The 26,241-nt window shown below is 43.4% G+C and overlaps 1 protein-coding gene across 1 annotated transcript in view; it reads right to left on the minus strand.

Moving 5' to 3' along the window:
• Positions 1–226: 226 nt before the first annotated feature.
• Positions 227–26,241, minus strand: part of LOC138648741 (solute carrier family 22 member 6-A-like) — a 58,879-nt gene continuing 32,864 nt past the window's right edge. The window contains exons 7-11 of the mRNA XM_069738591.1: positions 15,310–15,425; positions 13,951–14,165; positions 13,758–13,866; positions 1,132–1,335; positions 227–640 (exon numbers count right to left, since the gene is read on the minus strand). Coding sequence (XP_069594692.1) covers positions 562–640; positions 1,132–1,335; positions 13,758–13,866; positions 13,951–14,165; positions 15,310–15,425 — 723 coding nt within the window. The 3' untranslated portion in view covers positions 227–561. The remainder of the gene's footprint in view (positions 641–1,131; positions 1,336–13,757; positions 13,867–13,950; positions 14,166–15,309; positions 15,426–26,241) is intronic.

Below are 26,241 nucleotides of genomic sequence, written 5' to 3' on the forward strand. Positions count from 1 at the left end.
ATAAATCATTCATCTTCTTTGCTGTGTGAAAGATGACTTCCTTCTGTTTTGTAATACTTTCTTGTTAATATTGAGATAGCAAAGACATTTGATATCAAAGAAAGAAGAATCAAACAATTAATCTACTCCCTGGCTCCATGTCTGTTACTACTGTTTGCCTGATCTGTGTCGGTTATGAGAAGCAGATTTGTGAAAATTGGATTTATTTTTCCTTTTTTTTTTTTTTACATTAAAGAACAACACATTTTTCAACTTTAGTAAAGTAGCTAAAGTCTCTTTGCTTTAAATAATAAGTTTTGGTATTATACATAAGAAGAAACAAGTATGTTAAAAATCTTCCTTTCAGAAGTCTTCATTCACTTGTACAGGTCAATCAGTCAATGGTACTTTGGCGATGTGCGTATGGAAGCTTTGATTCATTTTGGGGTTCGGTAAGAGACCCTGTCCCTTCTCAGATAGTATTTTGATCACTTCTCCTTAATGAATATTTCTCAAAAGCATCCAGTGAATTCATAGTGTGTGGGTATCAATGGACTGATGGCTTCATTGGTGCCACTATAATCACAGGGCCACACGCACAGGATTAGTGGTTACTGTATGTAGAGGTACGATTTCTTTCTTCTCTGGTTTCCTTTTTAACCTTTAGAAGAACATTAAATAAGAAAATATTATATCTTGGTTGTACAGACTTTACTTCAGATATAATGCATAATTGTTGACCTCAGACAGCATATAGTCATGAATGCATGTATTTTAGGATCTTACAAACCCAACTACTCTTGCATCCTGGCTTCTACTAAAAGTGTGTTCTACAGGTTGGAATAAATAACCCTGTACTTAGGTCACCTCTATGTTCCTCCAAATATATTCTGATCTTTAAGATCTTACAAACCCAACTACTATCGCATCCTCACTAAAAGTGCGGCCTATAGATTGGAATAAATAACCCTGTACTTAAGGCACCTCTGTCTTGAGCATTTCTTGATGTATACTTAGCTACTATGGCCAGACAGCAACAGACTTCATTTCGTAGCCCACTATCCCAGAAAATACTATCTTGGCTATCTGTTGTCTTTCTGTCTGCTATGGAAGGATAAAACTTATCCTCATAATTGCATCATTTTTACTTACCCAGTTTCGACTTCTTCTATGGTATCAGGCAGGGGCTTATTTACAGTCTCAGGTAAAAAGTAGACAAGAAGTCCCGATATTATTGGTGAAACTCCATAGATGAGCAGAGGCAAGAAAGGATAAAATTCACCTAACATCTTCACCAGAGGAGCCACAATGCCACCCACACGTGCCATGGTGCTCCCCAATCCAAGACCACTCTGTCTGAAAATCAAAGAGGACATTGGGGTTGGTTAAGACATTGTAGCAAGCTTAATATGCTCTGGAATATCTTCAATTAATATTGTTTATCTTAAAATACAATCTACTGTAGATGAGTACTAACTAAATTAATCTAAATTCATAACAGGACTCAATGGCGAGAAAATAAAAATCGGTCGACAATTGTTTTAAAAGATCAGCTTCAGAGCAACGTTTGCTATACAGCTTGCAAGCAGGCACTCCTTGCCTAGGAGACGGGTAACCTCTATGGTGTCTGATAACCTTGGTCCTAGTAATAAACTACATCATTAAAACAATGAATCCAACAGGTACATTTAGTCATGGCCAAAAGTGATGGCACCCTTGACATTGTTCCAGAAAATTAAGTATTTCTCCCCAAAAATTCGAGCAATTACACGTTTTGTCATACACAAGTTTATTTCCTTTATGTGTAATGGAGCAACACATAAAAAAGGAAAAAGGCAAATTTGACATCGTTTAACACAAAACCCCCCAAAATTTTGACACGCTCAAATTAATATTTGGGAACACCCTTTGGAATTAATAACTACAATCAATCGCTTCCTATAACCATCAGCAAGATTCTTACATCTCTCAACTGGATTTTGGATCTTTCTTCTTTGGAAATTGCTCTAGGTCTCTCTTATTTGAAAGCACCTTCTCCTAGCAACAATTTTAAGATCTCTCCACAGGTGTTCAATGGGATTTAGATCCAGATTCATTGCTGGCGACGTTAGAACTCTCCAGCACTTTGTTTCCATACATTTTTGGGTGCTTCTTGAAGTATGCTTGTGGTCATTGTCCTGATGGATGACCCATGACCTAGGACATAAACCCGGCTTTCTGACACAGGGCACAATATATCCCCAATTTCCTTTGGTAATTTTCAGATTTCATGATACCTTGCACACAGTCAAGGAACTCAGAGACAGAGGCAGAAAAACAACCCCAAAACATCTTGTAACTTCCACCATATTTTACTGTAGGTACTGTGTTATTTTTTGTAGGCCTCATTCTATTTTTGGTAAACAGTAGAATGATGTGCTTTACCAAAGTGTTCTATCTTGGTCTCATCTATCAACAAGACGCTTTCCCAGAAGGATTTTGACTTACTTAAGTACAATTTGGCAAGCTGCACTCTAGCTTTTTTATGTCTCTATATCAGCAGTGGGGTCCTCCTGGGTCTCCTGCCATAGCATTTCATTTCATTCAAATGTTGACAGATAGTTCGCGCTGACACTGATGGACCCTGAACCTGCATGATAGCTTGAATCTCTTGGGAACTTGATTGGGGCAGCTTATCCACCATCCTTTGTTGCAATCTTTCATCAATTTTTCTCTGCCGTCCACGTCTGGTGAGATTTACTACACTACCATGGGTTGCAGTGCCATGACTGTGCTTAGCTTTTAAGTTTGGTCATTAAATCAGTATGAAAAGCAAATAGCCGTTTCAATGATAACTATTAGCCACTCCAAAAGAATTTAATACAAAAAACAAGAGAAAGGAGTTTTTAGGAAACATAATGCCTTTTATTAGAATTACACATGTAAAAATGTATTTAAGCAATTAAAAAGGATATACTTTTGTATATGTAATTCTAATAAAAGACATTTATTTTAGCTAAAAACTCCTTTCTCTTTGTTTGTAATAATTAAAAATCCCTCCATCGTTGGGAATGGATTGGATTTTTGATTAGAGGTAAACTAAAAAGTTGCAAGTTTTGACAAGCAATTTGTAATTTTACCCATTTAATAAGTTTTCACAACCCTTGAAACATACAGATAAGCTGTATGGGGAGAACGATCATGAACACTGTAGTTCGGCCCTCATACAGTTTTCATATTGTTGGCAGCTTGTGACTTTTATACATGGGAAGGATGAGAAATGACCGGTAGAGACCACTGGATTGTTGGGGGATTTAAAAACTGAGTTAATCAATTTTTTTAAGGGAGCTTTTTTAAAATGTTAGACACCTCTTCTAACTACCTGAGACATACTATTATATTAGTGGGTGGGAGTGCATTAAATGAACGATTCTAAACAGTAGATCTAGAAATTAAGCCAAATATTGTTCTTCTATAGGGTAAAGACTAGGGAATGATGAGCGGACCCCTCGTTGTTCGGATTCATCGGATTCGAGCGAACATTAGTTCACAGTTCGGTTCAGGAACTAGAATTCTACGGAACTTGAACCCAAACTCGAAACTCATCAATGTTGTATGATGGTAACCCCGCGTATTCCTCTGTAAATGGCTGCATTCTCTTGGTTATTGAAGATATGGTCTGCTAGAAAAGTAATGTTTATTTCATGTATTCTATATGTATAACGTGTATATATCAAGAAATAACTACACCCAAAGCTCCTGAATAAGTTATTGTATACTGTTAATAAATGATTACGTATTCATTCGATTCATTCTAACACGTCGGGAATTCTAGAATATGCATGTCCACGTAGTATATTGCACAGCCCATGTAGTATATTGCCCAGCCACGTAGTATATTGCCCAGCCACGTAGTATATTGCCCAGTCACGTAGTATATTGCCCAGCCACATAGTATATTGCCCAGCCACGTAGTATATTGCCCAGCCACATAGTATATTGCCCAGCCACGTAGTATGTTGCCCAGCCACGTAATATATTGCCCAGCTATGTAGTATATTGCCCAGCCATGTAGTATATTGCCCAGTCACGTAGTATATTGCCCAGTCACGTACTATATTGCCCAGCTATGTAGTATATTGCCCAGCGACATAGTATATTGCCCAACCACGTAGTATATTGCCCAGTCACGTACTATATTGCCCAGCTACGTGATATATTGCCCAGCGACGTAGTATATTGCCCAGCCACATAGTATATTGCCCAGCCACGTAGTATATTGCCCAGCCACGTATATTGCCCAGCCACGTAGTATATTGCCAGTCACGTAGTATATTGCCCAGTCACGTAGTATATTGCCCAGTCACATAGTATATTGCCCAGCGACATAGTATATTGCCCAGCCACATAATATATTGCCCAGCCACGTAGTATATTGCCCAGCCACGTATATTGCACAGCCACGTAGTATATTGCTCAGTCACATAGTGTATTGCCCAGCCACATAGTATATTTCCCAGCCACGTAGTATATTGCCCAGCCACATATGTAACAGGTTAAAAAAAGACTTAAAATAAAAATAAACATATACTCACCCTCCGAGGGTCCCCCTTGTAGTCCTGGCGCTTGTGTGCGGTGCACGCGGCAGCTTCCGGTCCCAGGGTTAGTATGAGCGCAGGACCTGTGATGACGTCGCAGTCACATGACCGTGACATCATGGAAGGTCCTTCTTGCATAGCATCCTTGCCACCGGAACCTGCCGCTTGCACTGCCGAGGAGAGGACGCGACGGTGGAGGGTGAGAATAACCTTTTTTATTATTATTATTATTATTTGTAACATTAGATCTTTTTACTATTGATGCTGCATACGCAACATCAATAGTAAAAAGTTGGTCACACAGGGTTAATAGCTGCATTAATGGAGTGCGTTACACCGCGGTCCATTAACGCTGGCATTAACCCTGTGTGGGGGCTGACTGGAGGGTAGTATGGAGCGGGCACTGACTGTGGGGAGTAAGGAGCGGCCATTTTTCCGCCGGACTGTGCCGGTCGCTGATTGGTCATGGCTGTTTTGCCGCGACCAATCAGCGACTTGGATTTCCATGACAGACAGAGGCCGCGACCAATGAATATCTGTGACAGACAGACAGAAAGACAGACAGACAGAAAGACAGACAGACAGACGGAAGTGACCCTTAGACAATTATATAGTAGATTAGCCATAAAGAAATGGACAGGCATTATTAATTTAGAGGTGATATTAAAAAGAAAGTGATTGAGCCGCCATAACTATTTTACTATCTTTGAAATAACCCAAGTTACGAACATATGGCCAGCTTCTTAGATCACCGATTCCTTCGTCGGAGGAAACGGAAGACTTTTTTTACTATATTTTTTTAATACATGAATATGAAGCTGCCTGCCTAACAGTGAACTGTTAAGCGAATAGCCTTAGAGGGCTATTCCCCGCTTCGCCTTTCATGGATGAGAAGGAATAACCAGGAATATGTGGTGCCCACCGGAAATGGAGATACAGAAACAGATAAGAGTGGCTGAGCTATGCCGTCTCTGTAACTCTCAAACAAATCAAAGGGAGTTATAAGAACAGCAACGGGGAAGTTTTAATGAACAGCATTAGTGATGGGCGAGCATGCTTGGCACTTCTCAATACTTGATCGCACATCGGGGTGCTTGATCGAGTATCGTTCACTATCGAGGAGTGCCAAGTATCGCGTTATGTTTGAGTGCTCGGGTCCAAGCTCATTTGAATCATCTGAGCCACGTGGTGCACTTAAATCGGATATTCCCCTTCTGGGAGTGAAGGGACTCCTCTGTCAGCCGGACAATTTGTGAGCTGAAGAACTCCAGGGATCTCTCTCTCTTGAAAAATGCTTGAGTTTCCCATTCACTCTTTCTCTCCAGAAAAATTTGCAAGTTTCCCATTCTCTCTCTCTCTCAAAAAAAATTCTCGAGTTTCTCATTCACTCTCTCTCTCTGGAAAAATGCTCAAGTTTCCCATACACGCTCTCTATTAGGAAAAATGCTTAGGTTTCTCATTCATTCTCTCTCTCTCTTTTGAAAAATGCTTGAGTTTCCCATTCACTCTCTCTCTCTCCAGAAAAATGCTTGAGTTTCCCATTCACTCTCTCTCTCTCCAGAAAAATGCTTGCGTTTCTCATTCACTCTCTCTCTCTCCAGAAAAATGCTTGAGTTTCCCATTCACTCTCACTCTGGAAAAATGCTCGAGTTTCCCATTCATTCTCTCCCAAAAAATTCTCGAGTTTCCCATTCATTTTCTCTCTCCGGAAAAATGCTCAAGTTTCCCTTTCTCTTCCATTATGATCACTACTCAAGTCGAAGCGCGTCCGAGTGTCCGACGTGCTCAATTCAAGTATTGAGCTCTCGAGCATTTCAGTGCTCAATCATCATTTAACATCATCTGTATGAAAGACAAAAATGTGAATAATCTTGTAATAACTTCTAGAAATTATTAGGATTAAACACTATACTCTCAATGCACATCTAACTATGGGTTTACGCACCGTTGGACAGGTTGTCAAAGGGCCCACCAATACACTGACTCTGGGGGCCTACTTTTTGCTAAATGCAAATATTACCTTCATTCACAACTGTATCTATGCTTCTATATACCGTGTTTTCCGGCGTATAAGACGACCCCCAACTTTTCCAGTTAAAATATAAAATCTTCTCAAAAGTCGGGGGTTGTCTTATATGCCGGGTGTCGTCTTATAGGGTGGGTGCGGAGCAATCTGCGGTCGAAGTATATAGTGGGGGGGAGTGGTCCCGATGACGAGGTGAGGGAGCGCCTCACCAGGAAGGTGTAAGTGAAGCAAACTGTCAGCGTCTGGGATGCCAGGGGTATGCAAAAAAGAGAGAGAGCGGTGCTGTGCCTAGAAAAACACTCCTCGTTCACTCATCTGGCTCGCCCTTGTATCCTATTATCTCCTTCTCTGCCTCTGCTTCACTTACACCTTCCCGGTGAGGTGCCCCCTCTCCTTGTCATTGGGGTCGCTCCCCCCACAATATGCGGCGACCGCAGATTACTCCGCACCTGCCCTATAAGACGACACCTGGCGTATAAGACGATACCCGACTTTTGAGAAGATTTTCAAGGGTAGCTTGTTGAGTCATGAGATGTTGCCTCTGCCTGGACATAGTGAATCAAGGTGAACTGTGCAAACTGCTGCTCATATACAGTAGCAGAGAGGGGGGCCAGGCATGCAAAGGGGCCTACCACGAAATTCACCCATTCCCAGTGGGCTAGTCCGAACCTGGGTGTACAGGTACTGAGAAGAACTGAGAAACTTAGACAATAATATTATTTGAGCACTATATATAAAGTGGTCTCAGAAGTAACAAATTAACAGGTCCTGGGATGATATTTGATCATTTTACACAATTGTAATATGAAGTCAGAAATATGAAAACTTGGGATCAGGTTCGGAATTCACCATAATGTCAAATAAAAATTCAAAAATAATGATGAACAAAGACTAATAAGCAAATAAATAATATAGATCGAGCAAGTCATTACATGCAAAGATCATAAAGAACTGCTAGAAGCTGTGAATTACTTTCTCAAGTGAAGAGAGGACCTTCTTTAGGGTCTTGTACAATGCACATAACTGTATTGTGATTATGGTGTCCAAGTGAGCAGCTCATGATGGAACAGGGAAAGATAAGTGTAATACATGCAGAAATAATCAAGAAACAAAGTAGACAGTTACAGCTTTACACTCCCGGTTAAAATCCAATTTCTACCTATATTTCATACACAGCTCCCAACATGCATCATGTATTGTTTTAGCTGCCTAGTTCATGCTCTTTTAGAAGATGGTTTGAACTGCTGTTCTAGAAAGAACTGAAACACTATTTACAAACATTTTCCCTGTATAATCTTCTTCTCCCCTCCCCCATGCTTAGACTGGGATAGTTTTTCTAAGTAGTATCTGAAAGTGGATTTTAGCTACGGCAGCAGTTCAGAGCAGCTTCCAAAAGGGCATAGAGAAGAAATTTAAAACAGGACTTTAACCATGGTGTTTGAGAGGAAAGGAAGCCATATAGGGGATATATTAAAAAGATTCATAACTGTTTAAAGGCTGAACAACAACTAAATAAAGAAAAAAGTGTAGTTACTTATTACGCTGAATGAGTGCCTTGTGCTTTTTGACAGAATCTGCAACTGAGTGTCCTACTAGAGCCAATGCAAATGTACATTGAATCTAGCCTAAACTTAGTATGCATAAGCCTAACCTTAGCCTTGGAATGTACCTCTCTTTTTGCCCATATGCAGCTACTACAGAGGAAACTGTTAAACCTAGCTAGTATAGCATAATTGTAGAGCATTTTTTTTTCTTTAATCACTATACGCTGCAAAATGCAGGGCACTGAATAGAAATGTTCAGCCATAATAAAGATAGCATTAGAAAATGGAAGAATATTCATGGGCTCTGGGACTGTTATATGCCTGTCTGTCCCTGCACAGATGTCTGAGTAAAGATACCGTCACACTAGACGATATCGCTAGCGATCCGTGACGTTGCAGCGTCCTCGCTAGCGATATCGTCCAGTGTGACAGGCAGCAGCGATCAGGCCCCTGCTGTGCTGTCGCTGGTCGGGGAAGAAAGTCCAGAACTTTATTTGGTCGCTGGACTCCCCGTAGACATCGCTGAATCGGCGTGTGTGACACCGATTCAGCGATGTCTTCACTGGTAACCAGGGTAAACATCGGGTAACTAAGCGCAGGGCCGCGCTTAGTAACCCGATGTTTACCCTGGTTACCATCCTAAAAGTGAAAAAAAACAAACAGTACATACTTACCTACAGCCGTCTGTCCTCCAGCGCTGTGCTCTGCACTCCTCCTGTACTGGCTGTGAGCGTCGGTCAGCCGGAAAGCAGAGCGGTGACGTCACCGCTCTGCTTTCCGGCCGCTGTGCTCACACAGCCAGTACAGGAGGAGTGCAGAGCACAGCGCTGGAGGACAGACGGCTGTAGGTAAGTATGTACTGTTTGTTTTTTTTCACTTTTAGGATGGTAACCAGGGTAAACATCGGGTTACTAAGCACGGCCCTGCGCTTAGTTACCCGATGTTTACCCTGGTTACCGGCATCGTTGGTCGCTGGAGAGCGGTCTGTGTGACAGCTCTCCAGCGACCAAACAGCGACGCTGCAGCGATCCGGATCGTTGTCGGTATCGCTGCAGCGTCGCTAAGTGTGACGGTACCTTTAGTCTCCAGGGCAGAGATTACCATCACTTGGGATGTAGTTGCTGGAGGTCTGCTGTGTTATGAGCACATGGTTCGCAAGTGCTCAATGGTAGAGTTGGAGAATGGACCGTGGAATACATTTAGGGAGTGTGTTAGGAGTCGAGTTTTCTCTGCTGCACAGGGGGAATCTCGATCCGTCTCCGCTGCGGTCTCCCATTCTCCTCCAGCCGCAGTGGAGTCTGCTCAGCAGGGACGTCGATCCCAGCGTCTCGCTCAGTCTGACTCTGTGCGAAGAGTTACTGCTGCTTTTCCTGCTTCTGCCATTGAAGCCAGTGCTGGGCAGCGGCGAGTGGACGTTTCTGGATCTAAGTCCTTATTTGCACACACTGAGCATGCCCAGGGCAAGATCTCCTGTTGGAGATCGAGGGTCACATGCTCAGGTACTGCAGCACATCCCATTGGTCCTTTTGGCAGGTCCTGAAAGGTCAAAACTTCTGTAGCTGTTTCCTGTGCTGCAGCTATATAAACTGCGCATGACCGCACGGCCATGCGCTAGTATTGTCTTGTATATATGTGTGTGTGTTGTGAGTGAAAGTCACTCTTTAAATAACCCTCCCTATTGAATGTCTGTTCGCGGAAGGTGTATGTTTGCTATCTAGCGCCCGACTTATCCAACAGCACGTAACACACATTACAGCTACCAGTTGCTGTGTCCGCCTGTACGGCGCCGTGCGCTTGCTCTGCGCTTTCCTGACCCAAGCCTGGGTGGTTAGTGGCGTCCGTCTGTGCGGCACCGCACGCACTCTTGTGCCTTTATATTCTTATTTAGTTTACTTACACACCCAGTTGCGGTGTTGTGCCAGCAAGTGTCTAATCGGACTTCAATCCTAGTTGGGGTTGAGTTCGCTAACTACTTGCTCGCGCTCTATGTGCGGTACCGCGGTCCTGTGACACAACAGGATAGCTTCCTTCACGCAGGGTGTAGTTAACCCGTGCGTGTATACTTGTAGTACCGCCATATAGTCCGTCTTACTAGCAGCAGGGTTTTTACCTGCACGGTGAACCTCGGACTGCGAACGCACCTAGTTCCATTTCAACTTGTACTTGGTGCGTTCCGCCAGTCCTAACAGAGTGTGGACATGTGGACAACTGTATGTAAATGCTCTGTAATGTACTAGGTCGATCTAACTATTTTTTCTATGTATTTCTAGGTCATTATCAACCCAGTAAGTCATAAAAGGCAAATTATATCATTAAACCTTGGCTCTTTTACCATGAGCTGGCGCTATTCTTATATCTTCCTCTCCTATGGCGGAATGCTGCCCCTGTTACCTCTTTCCATGAAATATATATATATATATATATATATATATATATATATATATATATATATATATATATATATATAATTGTTGTTATGATTGATAGTATTATGTTGTACTAGCAAAAATTAAAAAGTATTAATTGATATTGCATGCAACTATTTTTTTTTTATTAATCACATACATGTAAAAGAAAACAAACCATTTTAGTCTTGATTAGAAATGTCCTAGAGTTTTGTGTCTATAGCACCCATGTAAACTATTGTGCACCTATATAGATCGCATACAGTGATGTGGGTCATAGATGTAGGTTAGTTTATTGATCTAGATGCAGTTTTCTGTCAACATAGCCATATTTTTTTTTTGACATGGTCAGTTGTAACTTTGATTATCGCTAGTCACTTTACCGCATAATGTACTACATAACAGGAAAAATATCAAAGTGGAGTGAAAAGGTGGAAAAAAATAAACATCAAATTGTTTATAGGGCTTCATTTTTACGGCATTAATTGTGCTGTAAAATTGACCTGGGAACAGGTAAAGCAACAGCACCGTATATAGTTTTTTAAAATATTTTGTTCATACATTTTTCACATTAGAACATCATAAAAAAATAGTTTGTGTACCCATATTATTTTTTTTTTTTAATTTTTCCATTGATGGCAGTGTATGAGTCCTTGCTTTCTTGTGCGGCACTTGTAGTTATTATTGGTACCATTTTCAAGTACATACATCTGTCTAGCTTTTTACTGCATTTCCAGTGCAGTATTAGAGCCAGGGGTGTTACTACCGCAATCACATAGGTCGCTATCGAGACTGGACCCAGCTTGCAAATACTTCAGATGGATGTGCGTCCTCAGATGCACTTTCAGTTGAAGTGTATTGTGGTGCACAGAACCTTGGGGCCATGCACGGCAATATTATTATTATTTATTTATATAGCGCCATTAATTCCATGGTGCTGTACATGAGAAAAGGGGCTACGTACAGAGTCATAGGTATCGTTTACAGCAAACAAATTTACAATGACAGACTGGTACAGTCTGACAGTCTAAACTCTGACAGAGTTTGATCCAAGTGTCGTTAACATAATCACATGAAAGAATATCTGTCAGTATGAGGGTGCCCTCAGGCTAGGGTCGCACCGGCTTGTATTCTCTCATCTGAGAGAATCAGGTCGATTATGCAACTCTCACTCTGATCTGAGTGTGATCACGGTGTGATCTTATTCTCTCGGATGAGGAGAAGATAGGCAAAAAGTTTCTCCAGATGTCATCCGAGTGCAGTCCAATGTTTTCCACTGACTCATTGACTTGCATGGCCGAGTGTGATCTGAATATCGAACCTAACTGAGGAAAGTTACAATTTTCAGACTGAAAATATGATTGTCTGCACAAAGCTTATGCTATGCACTTCCACTTCTTTTTCCAGATTTTTCTTCAAATATTCTCATGTGTATTTTAAATACTCATACACACAAAGTTATATACAATCTGTTTACTGCCCAGTGTAATATATATCGGTAAATAAAATCAAATAATGTATCTTCTAGAGACATCTAGTGTATATTTCTGTTCATTTTCTTAGTAGTTAGCACATGAAAATGTTATCATGAGCATCACAATCTGCAAAGAGCGCACCTTAGCTATAATCATTAAGATTTTCAATCACGCGGCGTCAGATGATTTTGATGAAGTGGCTTTGATTGCTTATATAACTATATCATTTTTTTATTCTAGAACGTTACATCCGAGTCTCTAGAGTTTGGTAATATCTAAAGCAACTTTTTAAAAAATCTATACTTTGCACTGTGTAATGAAAATTCGCAATAAACCATTGCATGCACACGAGGAGCTTCACAATCGTGTAGAGAAAGTCTTCGAAACAAACCAAAGGCTCAGTTATCTAACTGCTACATGTTATGGCTGCAGACAGGTACGCACTGGGGCTGAAATTCAGACCTAGCATCTGAAATCACACAGGTCCATGTTGTCCTCGTCCCCATGAACCAGTTGGGATATATCACTAATATTACCCTGGATGGAGGAAATGAAGATTTACTACAAGACCAATATTTCTAATGATACCCGTGGTCTGCTGGGGTAAGTGACTGAGTCAGCGACTTTGTGCTCCATCACAACTCTTAACAGTATGGGAATCTTGAGAACACCTATTCTGTTAACAATGTAGCAGACAAGGCCGCCCATGACCAGACAGGCCCTTCTGGCATTTGCCAGATGGCCAGATGGACAGTCCGGGCCCTGGTCGCAGATGTAACCATGTTATGGTCGCAGATGTAACCGTAGAATCTTCTAGTGGGGTAGCTCAATTTTATGCAATCTACAGGAAGCTTCCTCTTAATCCCCTTCCTTTTAATCTGTAGATCTATTTATTTGTCAGTCTACTCATGCTGCCCATACCATGGGCAGTGTGAATCAGAGCCTGGCAGCCCATGGTATGCTCTCCGCAATTTCAGCCAGGCATAGTTTTCTAAGAAATGTTCTGGACTTTTAGAGAAAACATAACATAGTTTGAAGATCCAGCTGGGGACTATAGTGAGAGATCAAAGTAGTCTGGTGCCGCCCTGGCTAGCTTCTCCCGACACTGCTCGAGGTGATTGATGGGTCTCTCCCTCTGTATACACATGGGTGAGACCTGTCAATCAACCAGGGCGGAGCAGGGAAAAGTTGGCTGAGGGAGGCTCCTGTCTACTCAAGTCTCTCCCTATAATCCCCAGCAGGGCCGGACTGGCCATTTGGCAATTCTGGCAAATTCCAGAAGGGCCTGTCTGGTCATGGGCTGCCTTGTCTGCTATGCTGTTAACAGAATCGGTGCTCTCAAGACACCCACACTGTTAACTGTTGTGATGGAGCACAAAGTCGCTGACTCCGTCACTTACCCCAGCAGCCACGGGTATCATTAGAAATATTGGTCTTGTAGAAAATCCTCCTTTCCTCCATCCAGGGTAATATTAGTAATATATCCCATCTGGTTCATAGGGTCGGGGACAACATGGGCCTCTGTGATTTCAAATGCCAGGACTGAATTTCAGCCCCAGTCCGTACCTGGTCCTCAGCTGGATCTCTAAACTATATTTTCTGTGAAATTCTGAAGCATTGCTATGAATGCAGCCAGTCTCTTCTTTATTCTGCCCATAATTTGGGCAGCATTAATTAACTGACAGGTTCCCTTTAAAGTTACGAATGCGTGAATGTATAACTTAGGCGTCCCTTCTGCTATAAAAACCTACCTGATGACTGTAGGGTACAATTCTGTGGTGTAAAGAAAAACACAACTAAATGAAGCGGCCAAGCATCCTTTTCCAAATACTGCCAAGCTAGTCCTCAATATTTGAAGGTCTGAAAATAAAAAATAAACCCCCAACATTAATAGGACTTTCCATGAGAGATGAGTTTTGAGGAGATGGATGAATGTTTTCTTACCATCCGGCACAAAAATGTTTGCCAATATTGCCATTCCCCCAAGGGCGAGGGAGAAAAACTGCGTGACCCTTCGTCCAATATAGATCATGCTTGTGGTGGAAATTAGCTTGGCTGGAAAATCCACAGCTCCAAAAATGACCTGAATGAGATATATGCTGACTCCAAATTTCTGAAGGTCCATTGCCAAGCCGTAGTAGGCAAAACTTGTGGAGAACCTGGACAATAGAAGACGGTGGTGAGTAAAGAAATTTTGTACTAAGTAACCTTCAGTTAGGAGATCCTCCTCGCGTTTGTGGATGCTGTTGTAATGTTTTAGTTTCTTCATTGAAGGCACCAAACCTGTTATTGTCATTGAAACTTAAAAAAGATGTGAGAAGCTCTGGAGATGTACGTGAGGAACGCATAATAGGGCAATACCATCTGGTAAAAAACGATACTTATTTATAGTGACCGTTTCCCTTAACCCCTTCCCGAAACAGCCAATTTATAATTTTTGCACTTTCGTTTTTTGCTCCCCTTTTTCCCAAAGCCATAACTTTTTTTTTTTCTGTCCACATAAACATGTTTTCATTCTTCAGCCGATGGAGCTGTTTGATTGATGGCTTTTTTTTTTTTTTTGCAGGGCAAGATGACTTTTATTGGTACAATTTTCAGATGGCTATGACAGTTTTATCGTTTGCTAGAGCATTTTTTTGTGGTATTGCAGGGACCAAAAATTGTAATTTTGCCATTCTTTAATTTTTTCCATTTGCGATATCATGTTAATTACTTTTATATTTTGATAGATAGGACTGTGGCAATACAACATACAGTATGTGTGTTTATTTTTATTATTCTCTTTATGGAGGAAAAAGGTGGGCGATATAAACGTTTTTTTTTATATTTTTAAAAACTTTTCTTTTTTTTTTTACTGTACTTGTTAGACCCCTTAGGGGACACGAACATGCGATCATCTGATCTCTTGTACTATAGTCAGCTGTTGTCACAGCATGGCTGTATATAGTAAAAATGATGGTCTCTTTTGAAGCTTCGCGCTTCCAGCGGTTGTTCGAGGCAGGTCCCGGCTATGACACACACCTGCTACTGACTGCATATGGACGGCGGATGACTGCAAGGGGTTAAAAATGCATTTTTGCATTTCCTAAAATTACGCCTGTGTTAACTCAGTAACTGCATGCTAGAAGATGACCTTTACTACCCCTTGTTGCTGATCTGGCTAAGTGGTATTTTCTATTACTATTGCTACAGAATAGCCCTGTATATAAAGAGACATTATCATTGACCTTAAACTGAGTGGAACTTCCACAGTAAGAAATGCGCATTTTTCTCAATTCCTGACACCGGGTAATGTCTTCTTACCATACAGAGCTCAAGGCGAATGAAATTCTCCGCACTGTGCTAGTCCGAACCAAATCCATAACTGTGTAGGATGAATTGCTACAAGCCATCTCCTTCGTCATGTCAGCCTTCAGCGACTATTGTGAGAATGAATAAGATGATTAGAAGACCCAAGAGATCACATTCTGGAGAAAGATCTGTAATGCCGGCTAGTACTTCACAATCGTACAATGCAACAACACAAAAGGATCAGATTGGTTGCAGTTTTTTGCTCGTTTTGACTTTGATTATATCGGCTGTTCTGGACACTTTTTCCATGGGAAGAGAATATCTGATAATGCCTCATATATAAGTCTGTACAGAACCATCAGACAGATCAGAATTCAACAGCTCAGAACAGAGGATGCCATACTGGCACAGATACTGCTGGTGGATGAGGTTACGGTAGGGTCATATCACCGATTTTCTCTCATTCGAGAAAATCGGCCCGATTATGCTTAGCCAACTCTGATTAGAGTTTCATCACAGTGTGATCCAATTTTCTCGGATTTGGAGAAAAATAAAGTTCCTCCATCATGTCCATTCAGTCTGTCCTTGAAAATTGTAATGCCCTCAGACGTCATCCAAATGCAGTCTGATGTTTTCCGCGGCCCATAGACATGAGTGGGCTAGTGTCATCCAATTAACGGAGGCCAAAAAGCTAATATGTGCACGGTGTCATTGAATAACATGGAGACGAATACTATCTGCCAAAACAACAGACAGCACTCGTCTGATTTTTACGGTCAAGTACACGAGCCCTTGCTGTCAGATTTTTTGACATGTCTAGTTTAGTAAATACCTGAATGTATGCTAAAAATGACTTGGAGTACAGAATCCACAGTATGATGTAAAAAAACAAGATTTTTTATTTATTACATGACATAACAATACTTCTACTATATAATTGTCTAAGGTGTTATGAAAGGTAATTCAGTACCACAATGGACATAGAGGTCAGCATACAGTGACCTGGCAATAACCCAAAAAACAAGAACGAGCTCTGAGACGTGGGAACTCTGTTGACCGCAATCCCTAATCCTCTCCAACCACACTAAAGGCAGCCGTGGATTGCGCCTAACGCTCCCTATGCAACTCGGCACGGCCTGAGAAACTAGCTAGCCTGAAGATAGAAAATAAGCCTACCTTGCCTCAGAGAAATACCCCAAAGGAAAAGGCAGCCCCCACATATAATGACTGTGAGTTAAGATGAAAAGACAAACGTAGAGATGAAATAGATTTAGCAAAGTGAGGCCCAACTTTCTGAACAGAGCGAGGATAGGAAAGGTAACTTTGCAGTCAACACAAAACCCTACAAAAACCACGCAAAGGGGGCAAAAAGACCCTCCGTACCGAACTAACGGCACGGAGGTACACCCTCTGCGTCCCAGAGCTTCCAGCAAGCAGTAAAAAACAAATTGACAAGCTGGACAGAAAAAAACAGCAAACAAATAGCAAAGAGGAACTTAGCTATGCAGAGCAGCAGGCCACAGGAACGATCCAGGAGGAAACAGGTCCAAAACTAGAACATTGACTGGAGGCCAGGATCAAAGCACTAGGTGGAGTTAAATAGAGCAGCACCTAACGACTTCACCACATCACCTGAGGAAGGAAACTCAGAAGCCGCAGTACCACTTTCCTCCACCAACGGAAGCTCACAGAGAGAACCAGCCGAAGTACCACTTGTGACCACAGGAGGGAGCTCTGCCACAGAATTCACAACACTAAGGGTCACTTCCGTCTGTCTGTCTGTCACGGAAATCCCTTGTCACTGATTGGTCGCGACCCAAGGCCGCGACCAATCAGCGACCGGCACAGTCCAGCCGGGAATTGGCCCCTCACTACTCCCCTGCAGTCAGTGCCCCCTCCCTACTCCGCCCCAGTCAGCGCCCACATAGCGTTAACCGGACTGCCTTACACTGTGGCCTAATGCGGTGTAAGGGAGTCCGTTAACGCGCCATTAACCCTCTGTGTGACCAACGTTTTACTATTGATGCTGCTTATGCAGCATCAATAGTAAAAACATATAATGCTAAAAAAAAAAATCATTATATACTCACCCTCTAACGGCAACCGGATCCAGCCCAGGCCTATCCCACTTCTCGCGTGCCGCTCCGGTCCCCAGAATGCATTGCGGCAATGACAGGAGATGAAGTCACGGTCTCGTGAGACCGCTACATCATCACGTGTTATTGCCGCTTGGGACCGGAGCGACGTGGGAGGAGTGGGAAAGACCTGGGCTGGATCCGGGGGCCGTCAGAGGGTGAGTATATAACTATTTTTTATTTTAATTCTTTTTTTTAACAGGGATATGGTGCCCACATTGCTATATACTGCGTGGGCTGTGTTATATACTACGTGGGCTGTGTAATATAGCACGTGGCTGTGTAATATACTGCATGGGTTGTGCTATATACTGCGTGGGCTGTGTTATATACTGCATCGGCTCTGCAATATACTGCATCGGCTGTGCAATATACTACGTGGCTGTGCTATATACTACATGGACTGTGCTATATACTACGTGGACTGTGCAATATACTACGTGGCTGTGCAATATACTATGTGGCTGAGCAATATACTATGTGGCTGTGCAATATACTTCGTGGCTGTGCAATATACTACTTGGCTGTGCATTATACTACGTGGCTGTGCTATATACTACATGGGCTGTGTAATATAATACGTGGCTGTGTTATATACTACGTGGCTGTGCAATATACTATGTGGCTGTGCTATAGACTACATGGCCGGCCGCAAACAATCAGTGACAGGTGCAGTCCGGCCGCAAATTGGCGTGGGATTTGAACCACGCTTTGCTAATTGGTCGCGCCCGGCCAGCTGAATTCTGTGAATTCATTGTATTATTCTAAAATCTTCATAAATAAACTACATACAGTTAGGGCCAGAAATATTTGGACAGTGACACAATTTTCGCGAGTTGGGCTCTGCATGCCACCACATTGGATTTGAAATGAAACCTCTACAACAGAATTCAAGTGCAGATTGTAACGTTTAATTTGAAGGGTTGAACAAAAATATCTGATAGAAAATGTAGGAATTGTACACATTTAGAAAATGTAGGAATTGTACACATTTTTTTACAAACACTCCACATTTTAGGAGGTCAAAAGTAATTGGACAAATAAACATAACCCAAACAAAATATTTTTATTTTCAATATTTTGTTGCAAATCCTTTGGAGGCAATCACTGCCTTAAGTCTGGAACCCATGGACATCACCAAACGCTGGGTTTCCTCCTTCTTAATGCTTTGCCAGGCCTTTACAGCCGCAGCCTTCAGGTCTTGCTTGTTTGTGGGTCTTTCCGTCTTAAGTCTGGCTTTGAGCAAGTGAAATGCATGCTCAATTGGGTTTAGATCTGGAGATTGACTTGGCCATTGCAGAATGTTCCACTTTTTGGCACTCATGAACTCCTGGGTAGCTTTGGCTGTATGTTTGGGGTCATTGTCCATCTGTACTATGAAGCGCCGTCCAATCAACTTTGCAGCATTTGGCTGAATCTGGGCTGAAAGTATATCCCGGTACACTTCAGAATTCATCCGGCTACTCTTGTCTGCTCTTATGTCATCAATAAACACAAGTGACCCAGTGCCATTGAAAGCCATGCATGCCCATGCCATCACGTTGCCTCCACCATGTTTTACAGAGGATGTGGTGTGCCTTGGATCATGTGCCGTTCCCTTTCTTCTCCAAACTTTTTTCTTCCCATCATTCTGGTACAGGTTGATCTTTGTCTCATCTGTCCATAGAATACTTTTCCAGAACTGAGCTGGCTTCTTGAGGTGTTTTTCTGCAAATTTAACTCTGGCCTGTCTATTTTTGGTATTGATGAATGGTTTGCATCTAGATGTGAACCCTTTGTATTTACTGTCATGGAGTTTTCTCTTTACTGTTGACTTAGAGACAGATACACCTACTTCACTGAGAGTGTTCTGGACTTCAGTTGATGTTGTGAACGGGTTCTTCTTCACCAAATTAAGTATGCGGCGATCATCCACCACTGTTGTCATCCGTGTTCTGTTTGCTAATGACAGGTGTTATGAAGGCAATCCAGAAACACAGTGTGCTTAGCGATCAGAGCGCACACAGTGATCTGACAAATACCCAAAAATACAAGAACGAGCTCTGAGACGTGGAAACTCTGTAGACTGCACACCTGATCCTATCCTAAACACAACTAAAAGCGGCTGTGGATTGCGCCTAACAACTACCTAGGCAACTCGGCACAGCCTAAGAAACTAGCTAGCCTGAAGATAGAAAAATAGGCCTGACTTGCCCCAGAGAAATTCCCCAAAGGAAAAGGCAGCCCCCCACATATAATGACTGTGAGTAAGATGAAAAGACAAAACGTAGGGATGAAATAGATTCAGCAAAGTGGGGCCCGATATTCTAGGACAGAGCGAGGACAGTAAAGCGAACTTTGCAGTCTACAAAAAACCCTAAAGCAAAACCACGCAAAGGGGGCAAAAAAAAACCCACCGTGCCGAACTAACGGCACGGCGGTACACCCTTTGCGTCTCAGAGCTTCCAGCAAAACAAAAGACAAGCTGGACAGAAAAAAAGCAACAAAAAAGCAAAAAGCACTTAGCTATACGGAGCAGCAGGTCACAGGAACAATCAGGAGAAGCTCAGATCCAACACTGAAACATTGACAAGGAGCAAGGATAGCAGCATCAGGCGGAGTTAAGTAATGAAGCAGTTAACGAGCTCACCAGAACACCTGAGGGAGGAAGCTCAGAAGCTGCAGTACCACTTGTGACCACAGGAGTGAATTCAGGCACAGAATTCACAACACATCCGTGGACGCCCAGGCCTTTTTGAGTTCCCAAGCTCACCAGTCAATTCCTTTTTTCTCAGAATGTACCCAACTGTTGATTTTGCTACTCCAAGCATGTCTGCTATCTCTCTGATGGATTTTTTCTTTTTTTTCAGCCTCAGGATGTTCTGCTTCACCTCAATTGAGAGTTCCTTTGACCGCATGTTGTCTGCTCACAGCAACAGCTTCCAAATGCAAAACCACACACCTGGAATCCACCCCTGACCTTTTAACTACTTCATTGATTACAGGTTAACGAGGGAGACGCCTTCAGAGTTAATTGCAGCCCTTAGAGTCCATTGTCCAATTACTTTTGGTCCCTTGAAAAAGAGGACGCTATGCATTACAGAGCTATGATTCCTAAACCCTTTCTCCGATTTGGATGTGGAAACTATCATATTGCAGCTGGGAGTGTGCACTTTCAGCCCATATTACATATATAATTTTATTTCTGAACATGTTTTTGTAAACAGCTAAAATAACAAAACTTGTGTCACTGTCCAAATATTTCTGGCCCTAACTGTACATACTCTAGAATACCCGATGCGTTAGAATCGGGCCACCATCTAGTATTACAATAAATACATAAAAAACAAGCAGTTAAAGGCGATGGCACACGGTGTCAGAGAGCTACTACAAATCCACACAATTAGTAGCAGGTATGGGAATCAAGATAAAAAGTCACCGCGACGTCATCGCAGGTCCTTCGCACACAGCATCCCTGGGAACGGAAGGCGCCGCGTGCACCGCTGAGAGGCGGGAGGACTCCAGGGGCCATCAGAAGGTGAGAATATCATGATTTTTTATTTTAATTCTTTTTTTTTTAACAATTATATGGTGCCCAGTCCGTGGAGGAGAGTCTCCTCTCCTCCACCCAGGGTACCATCCGCACATGATCCGCTTACTTCCCGCATGGTGGGCATAGCCACATGCGGGAAGTAAGCGGATCAATGCATTCCTATGTGTGCAAAATCCCAGCGATTCCGCAAATTAATGAACATGCTGCTTTTTTTCCGGAATGAGTTTCCGCTCAGGAAAAAAACGCAGCATGTGCATACAAAATGCGGATTGCATTCTTTTAATAGGATGCTTAATGTGAGTGTTTTTTTTGCGGTTTTATCGCGTTTTTATAGCGGAAAAAAACGCGAAAAATCCGGAACGTGGACACACAGCCTTATTGTTGTTATGTTTTTGCAATCATCATGCTATACCAATATAATTAAATACTGGGGAGCCTTTATTATAAACATTTGGCACTTTTAATAATCCTTATTTTTATATAGCGCTAACATATTCCACAGCGCTTTACCGTTTGCACACATTATCATCGCTGTCCCGGATGGGGCTCACAATCTGCACTCTCTATCAGTATGTCTTTGGAATGTGGGATCAAACCAGAGAACCAGGAGGAAACCCACACAAACATGGGGAGAACATACAAACTCCTTGCAGATGTTGTCCTTGGTGGGATTTGAAGCCAGGACTCCAGTGCTGCAGTGCTAACCACTGAGCCACCATGCTGCATTTCTCCATATGTGACCTTAGGACCCATGTACTTTGATGGTCTACTTTTGATTTTTACTTAGCAGTTCCTACCACCACCATTGTTGGCTCCAACTATTATTATCTACTTATCTTTATTCCCATACCTGCTACTAATTGTGTGGATTTGTAGTAGCTCTGTGACACCGTGTGCCATCGTCTTAAACTGCTGTTTTTTTATGTATTTATTGTACTAAGGGTGGTTTCACACTTGCGTTTTTGTCTGCAGCGTTTTTTTTCAAAAAAACGCATGCGTTTTTTTCCCTATATTTAACATTGAAAACGCATGCGTTTTTTTGTGTACGCGTTTGGTCGCGTTTTGCAACGCATGCGTTTTTTTACTGCATGCGTTCATTTTCTAAAATGCTACTTGTAGTATTTTTACAAGCGTTTTTTGGACCAAAAAAAACGCATGCGTTTTCATGCGTTTTTTTTGGGTCAAAAAATACATTGGAGTCAATGGGGACGCATGCGTTTTTTGGTGCATGCGTTTTTTGCGTTAAAAAACGCATGCTTTTTTTATTAAAAAAACAGAAAACACTAATATGCCACCCCCCAACATAAAGGTGATAAAGGGATCCTAACCCTACCCCTAACCCTACCCCTAACCCTAACCCTAAGGGATCCTAACCCTAACCCTACCCCTAACCCTACCCCTAACCCTACCCCTAAGGGATCCTAAACCTAACCCTAACCCTACCCCTAACCCTACCCCTACCCCTAACCCTACCCCTAAGGGATCGTAACCCTAACCCTAACCCTACCCCTAACCCTAACCCTAACCCTAATCCCTTTATGGTTAGGGTTAGGATCCCTTTAGGGTTAGGGTTATGATCCCTACCCCTAACCCTACCCCTACCCCTAACCATAACCCTAACTATTTCTGTTTCTACTGGGTTTTTTACTTTATTTTGATGATTGGCAGCTGTCAGACATTTCTCAGCATGTCAAAACGCCGCGTTTTTTTCACCACATGCAAAAACGCATGCATCAAAAAAACGCAGCGTTTGCACGCATTTACATGCGTTTTTTCACCATGCGTTTTTTTGGCGTTTTTTACCGCAAAAATGCACCCAAAAAAACGCAAATGTGAAACCAGCCTAAGTATTGTTATGTCATGTAATCAATAAAAAAAATCTAGTTTTTTACATCATACTCTGGATTCTGCACTCCAAGTCTCTTTAAGGGTACATATTCTGGTGCAGTGTCCAGCATTTGTTCATTTTGGTCAGTTATTGATATAGTTATGAGATACTTTTGTATCGCTATATGTTTTCAGTTTGGATGATATTGATGGTAAACACTGGTAGTCTAGAGCAATCTTGGGTCAACTTTTCATGGAACTCATCCGTTTTTGGAAATGCATGAATTAATTAATAACTGGGTATTAGCATTATTAATGAGGTGTGTACCAAACAGACCAACACTGTCACCACTGACTGGTTAGTGTCTGTATAGGACATCCTCCACAATGATAATACATCTTCAAGAGGCACAAAAGAGGAGTGGAACATATCTAAAAAAAAAAAGTGTCCCGGAAATGTTACAGGTATTTACTAAAACAGTTACAGTGGAATGTAAAAGTTTGGGCACCGCTGGTCAAAATTACCGTTATTGTGAACAGTTGAGCAAGTTGAAGATGAAATTATCTCTAAAAGGTCTAAAGTTAAAGGTGACACATTTCCTTTGTATTTTAGGCTAAGATGTATATATATTGTACATATTCATCTTTTCAATTTTAAAAATTGCAAAAAGGGAAATGGGCCCATGCAAAAGTTTGGGCTCCCTGCATGGTTAGTACCTAGTAGCACCCCCTTTTGCAAGTATCACAGCTTGTAAACGCTTTTTGTAGTCAATCAAGAGTCTTACAATTCTTGTTTGAGGGATTTTCATCCATTCTTCCTTGGAACATTCTTCCAGTTCTGTGAGATTCCTGGGTTATCTTGCATGCACTGATATTTTGAGGTCTTGCCACAGAGTCTCAATGATGCTCAGATCACGGGACTGTGATGGCCAGTGTAAGACCTTCAACTTGCTCCTTTTGATGTAGTTTATTGTGGATTTTGACGTGTGTTTAGGACCATTATCCATTTGTAGAAGCCATCCTCTTTTCTACTTCAGCTTTTTTACATTCATCTACATCTACTATATAATTGTCTAAGGGTCACTTCCGTCTGTCCTTCTGTCTGTCACGGAAATCCCAAGTCGCTGATTGGTCGTGGCAAAACAGCCACAACCAATCAGCGACCGGCACACTCCTCCCCACAGTCAGTGCCCACTCCGTACTCCCCTCCAGTCAGCCCTCACCCAGGGTTAATGGCAGCGCTAATGGCAGTGCTAATGGACCGCGGTATAATGCACTCCATTAACGCTGCTATTAACCCTGTGTGACCAACTTTTTTACTATTGATGCTGCCTATGCAGCATCAGTAGTAAAAAGATCCAATGTTAAAAAAATAAAAAAAATAAAAAATCATCATATACTGACCGTCCGTCGGCCCCCGGATGCAGCCCAGGCCTTTCCCGCTCTTCGTGATGCTCGGGTCCATGCATTGCGGTCTCGAGAGATGATGACTTGCGGTCTCGCGAGACCACTACGTCATCATCTCGTGAGACCGCAATGCACTCTTGTGAGTGACCGGCACAGTCCGGCCGCTCCCTACTCCCCTGCAATCAGGGAGTGACCGGCCCTGCTCGCAATGCTCCGGTCCCACCACTTCGCTGATTGGTCGCGCCCAGCCGACGCAACCAATCAGCGACATTGCCGCGAGATTTAAATCCTGCTTCCCTGATTGGTCACACCCAGCCGGCGCGACTAATCAGCGACATTGCCGCGGGATTTAAATCCCACTTCCCTGATTGGTCACGCCCAGCCGGCAGGACCAATCAGCGACATTGCCACGGGATTTAAATCCCGCTTCCCTGATTGGTCGCGCCCAGCCGGCGCGACCAATCAGCGACATTGCCGCGGGATTTAAATCCTGCGTCCCTGATTGGTCACTCCCAGCCGGCGCAACCAATCAGCGACATTGGCGCGGGATTTAAATCCCGCTTCCCTGATTGGTCGCGCCCAGCCGGCGCGACCAATCGCGCTTCATGATTTAAATCCCGCGCCAATGTCGCTGATTGGTCGCGCCGGCTGGGCGCGGCCAATCAGGGAAGCGGGATTTAAATCCCGCGCCAAAGTCGCTGATTGGTCGCGCCGGTTGGGGATTTAAATTCCGCTTCCCTGATTGGTCGCGCCAAACCGGCGCAACCAATCAGCGACATTGGCGCGGGATTTAAATCCCGCTTCCCTGATTGGTCGCGCCCAGCTGGCGCGACCAATCGCGCTTTGTGATTTAAATCCCGCGCCAATGTCGCTGATTGGTCGCGCCGGCTGGGCGCGGCCAATCAGGGAAGCGGGATTTAAATCCCGCGCCAATGTCGCTGATTGGTCGCGCCAGTTGGGGATTTAAATTCCGCTACCCTGATTGGTCACGCCCAGCCGGCGCGACCAATCAGCGACATTGCCGTGGGATTTAAATCCCGCGTCCCTGATTGGTCACTCCCAGCCGGCGCAACCAATCAGCGACATTGGCGCGGGATTTAAATCCCGCTTTCCTGATTGGTCGCGCCCAGCCGGCGCGACCAATCGCGCTTCGTGATTTAAATCCCGCGCCAATGTCGCTGATTGGTCGCGCCGGCTGGGCGCGGCCAATCAGGGAAGCGGGATTTAAATCCCGCGCCAATGTCGCTGATTGGTCGCGCCGGTTGGGGATTTAAATTCCGCTACCCTGATTGGTCGCGCCCAGCCGGCGCGACCAATCAGCGACATTGCCGCGGGATTTAAATCCCGCTTCCCTGATTGGTCATGCCCAGCCGGCGCGACCAATCAGCGACATTGCCGTGGGATTTAAATCCCACGTCCCTGATTGGTCACTCCCAGCCGGCGCAACCAATCAGCGACATTGGCGCGGGATTTAAATCTGCTTCCCTGATTGGTCACGCCGAGCCGGCGCGACCAATCAGCGACATTGCCGTGGGATTTAAATCTGCTTCCCTGATTGGTCACGCCGAGCCGGCGCGACCAATCAGCGACATTGCCGTGGGATTTAAATCCCGCGTCCCTGATTGGTCACTCCCAGCCGGCGCAAATAATCAGCGACATTGGCGCGGGATTTAAATCCCGCTTCCCTGATTGGTCGCGCCCAGCCGGCGCGACCAATCGCGCTTCGTGATTTAAATCCCGCGCCAATGTCGCTGATTGGTCGCGCCGGCTGGGCGTGGCCAATCAGGGAAGCGGGATTTAAATCCCGCGCCAAAGTCGCTGATTGGTCGCGCCGGTTGGGGATTTAAATCCCACTTCCCTGATTGGTCACGCCCAGCCGGCACGACCAATCGTGCTTCGTGATTTAAATCCTGCGCCAATGTCGCTGATTGGTCGCGCCGGCTGGGCAATATACTACGTCACTGGGCAATATACTACGTGGCTGGGCAATATACTACGTCACTGGGCAATATACTACGTGGCTGGGCAATATACTACGTGGCT

This window comes from Ranitomeya imitator, chromosome 9, assembly GCF_032444005.1.
Source record: "Ranitomeya imitator isolate aRanImi1 chromosome 9, aRanImi1.pri, whole genome shotgun sequence".
NCBI lineage: Eukaryota > Metazoa > Chordata > Amphibia > Anura > Dendrobatidae > Ranitomeya > Ranitomeya imitator.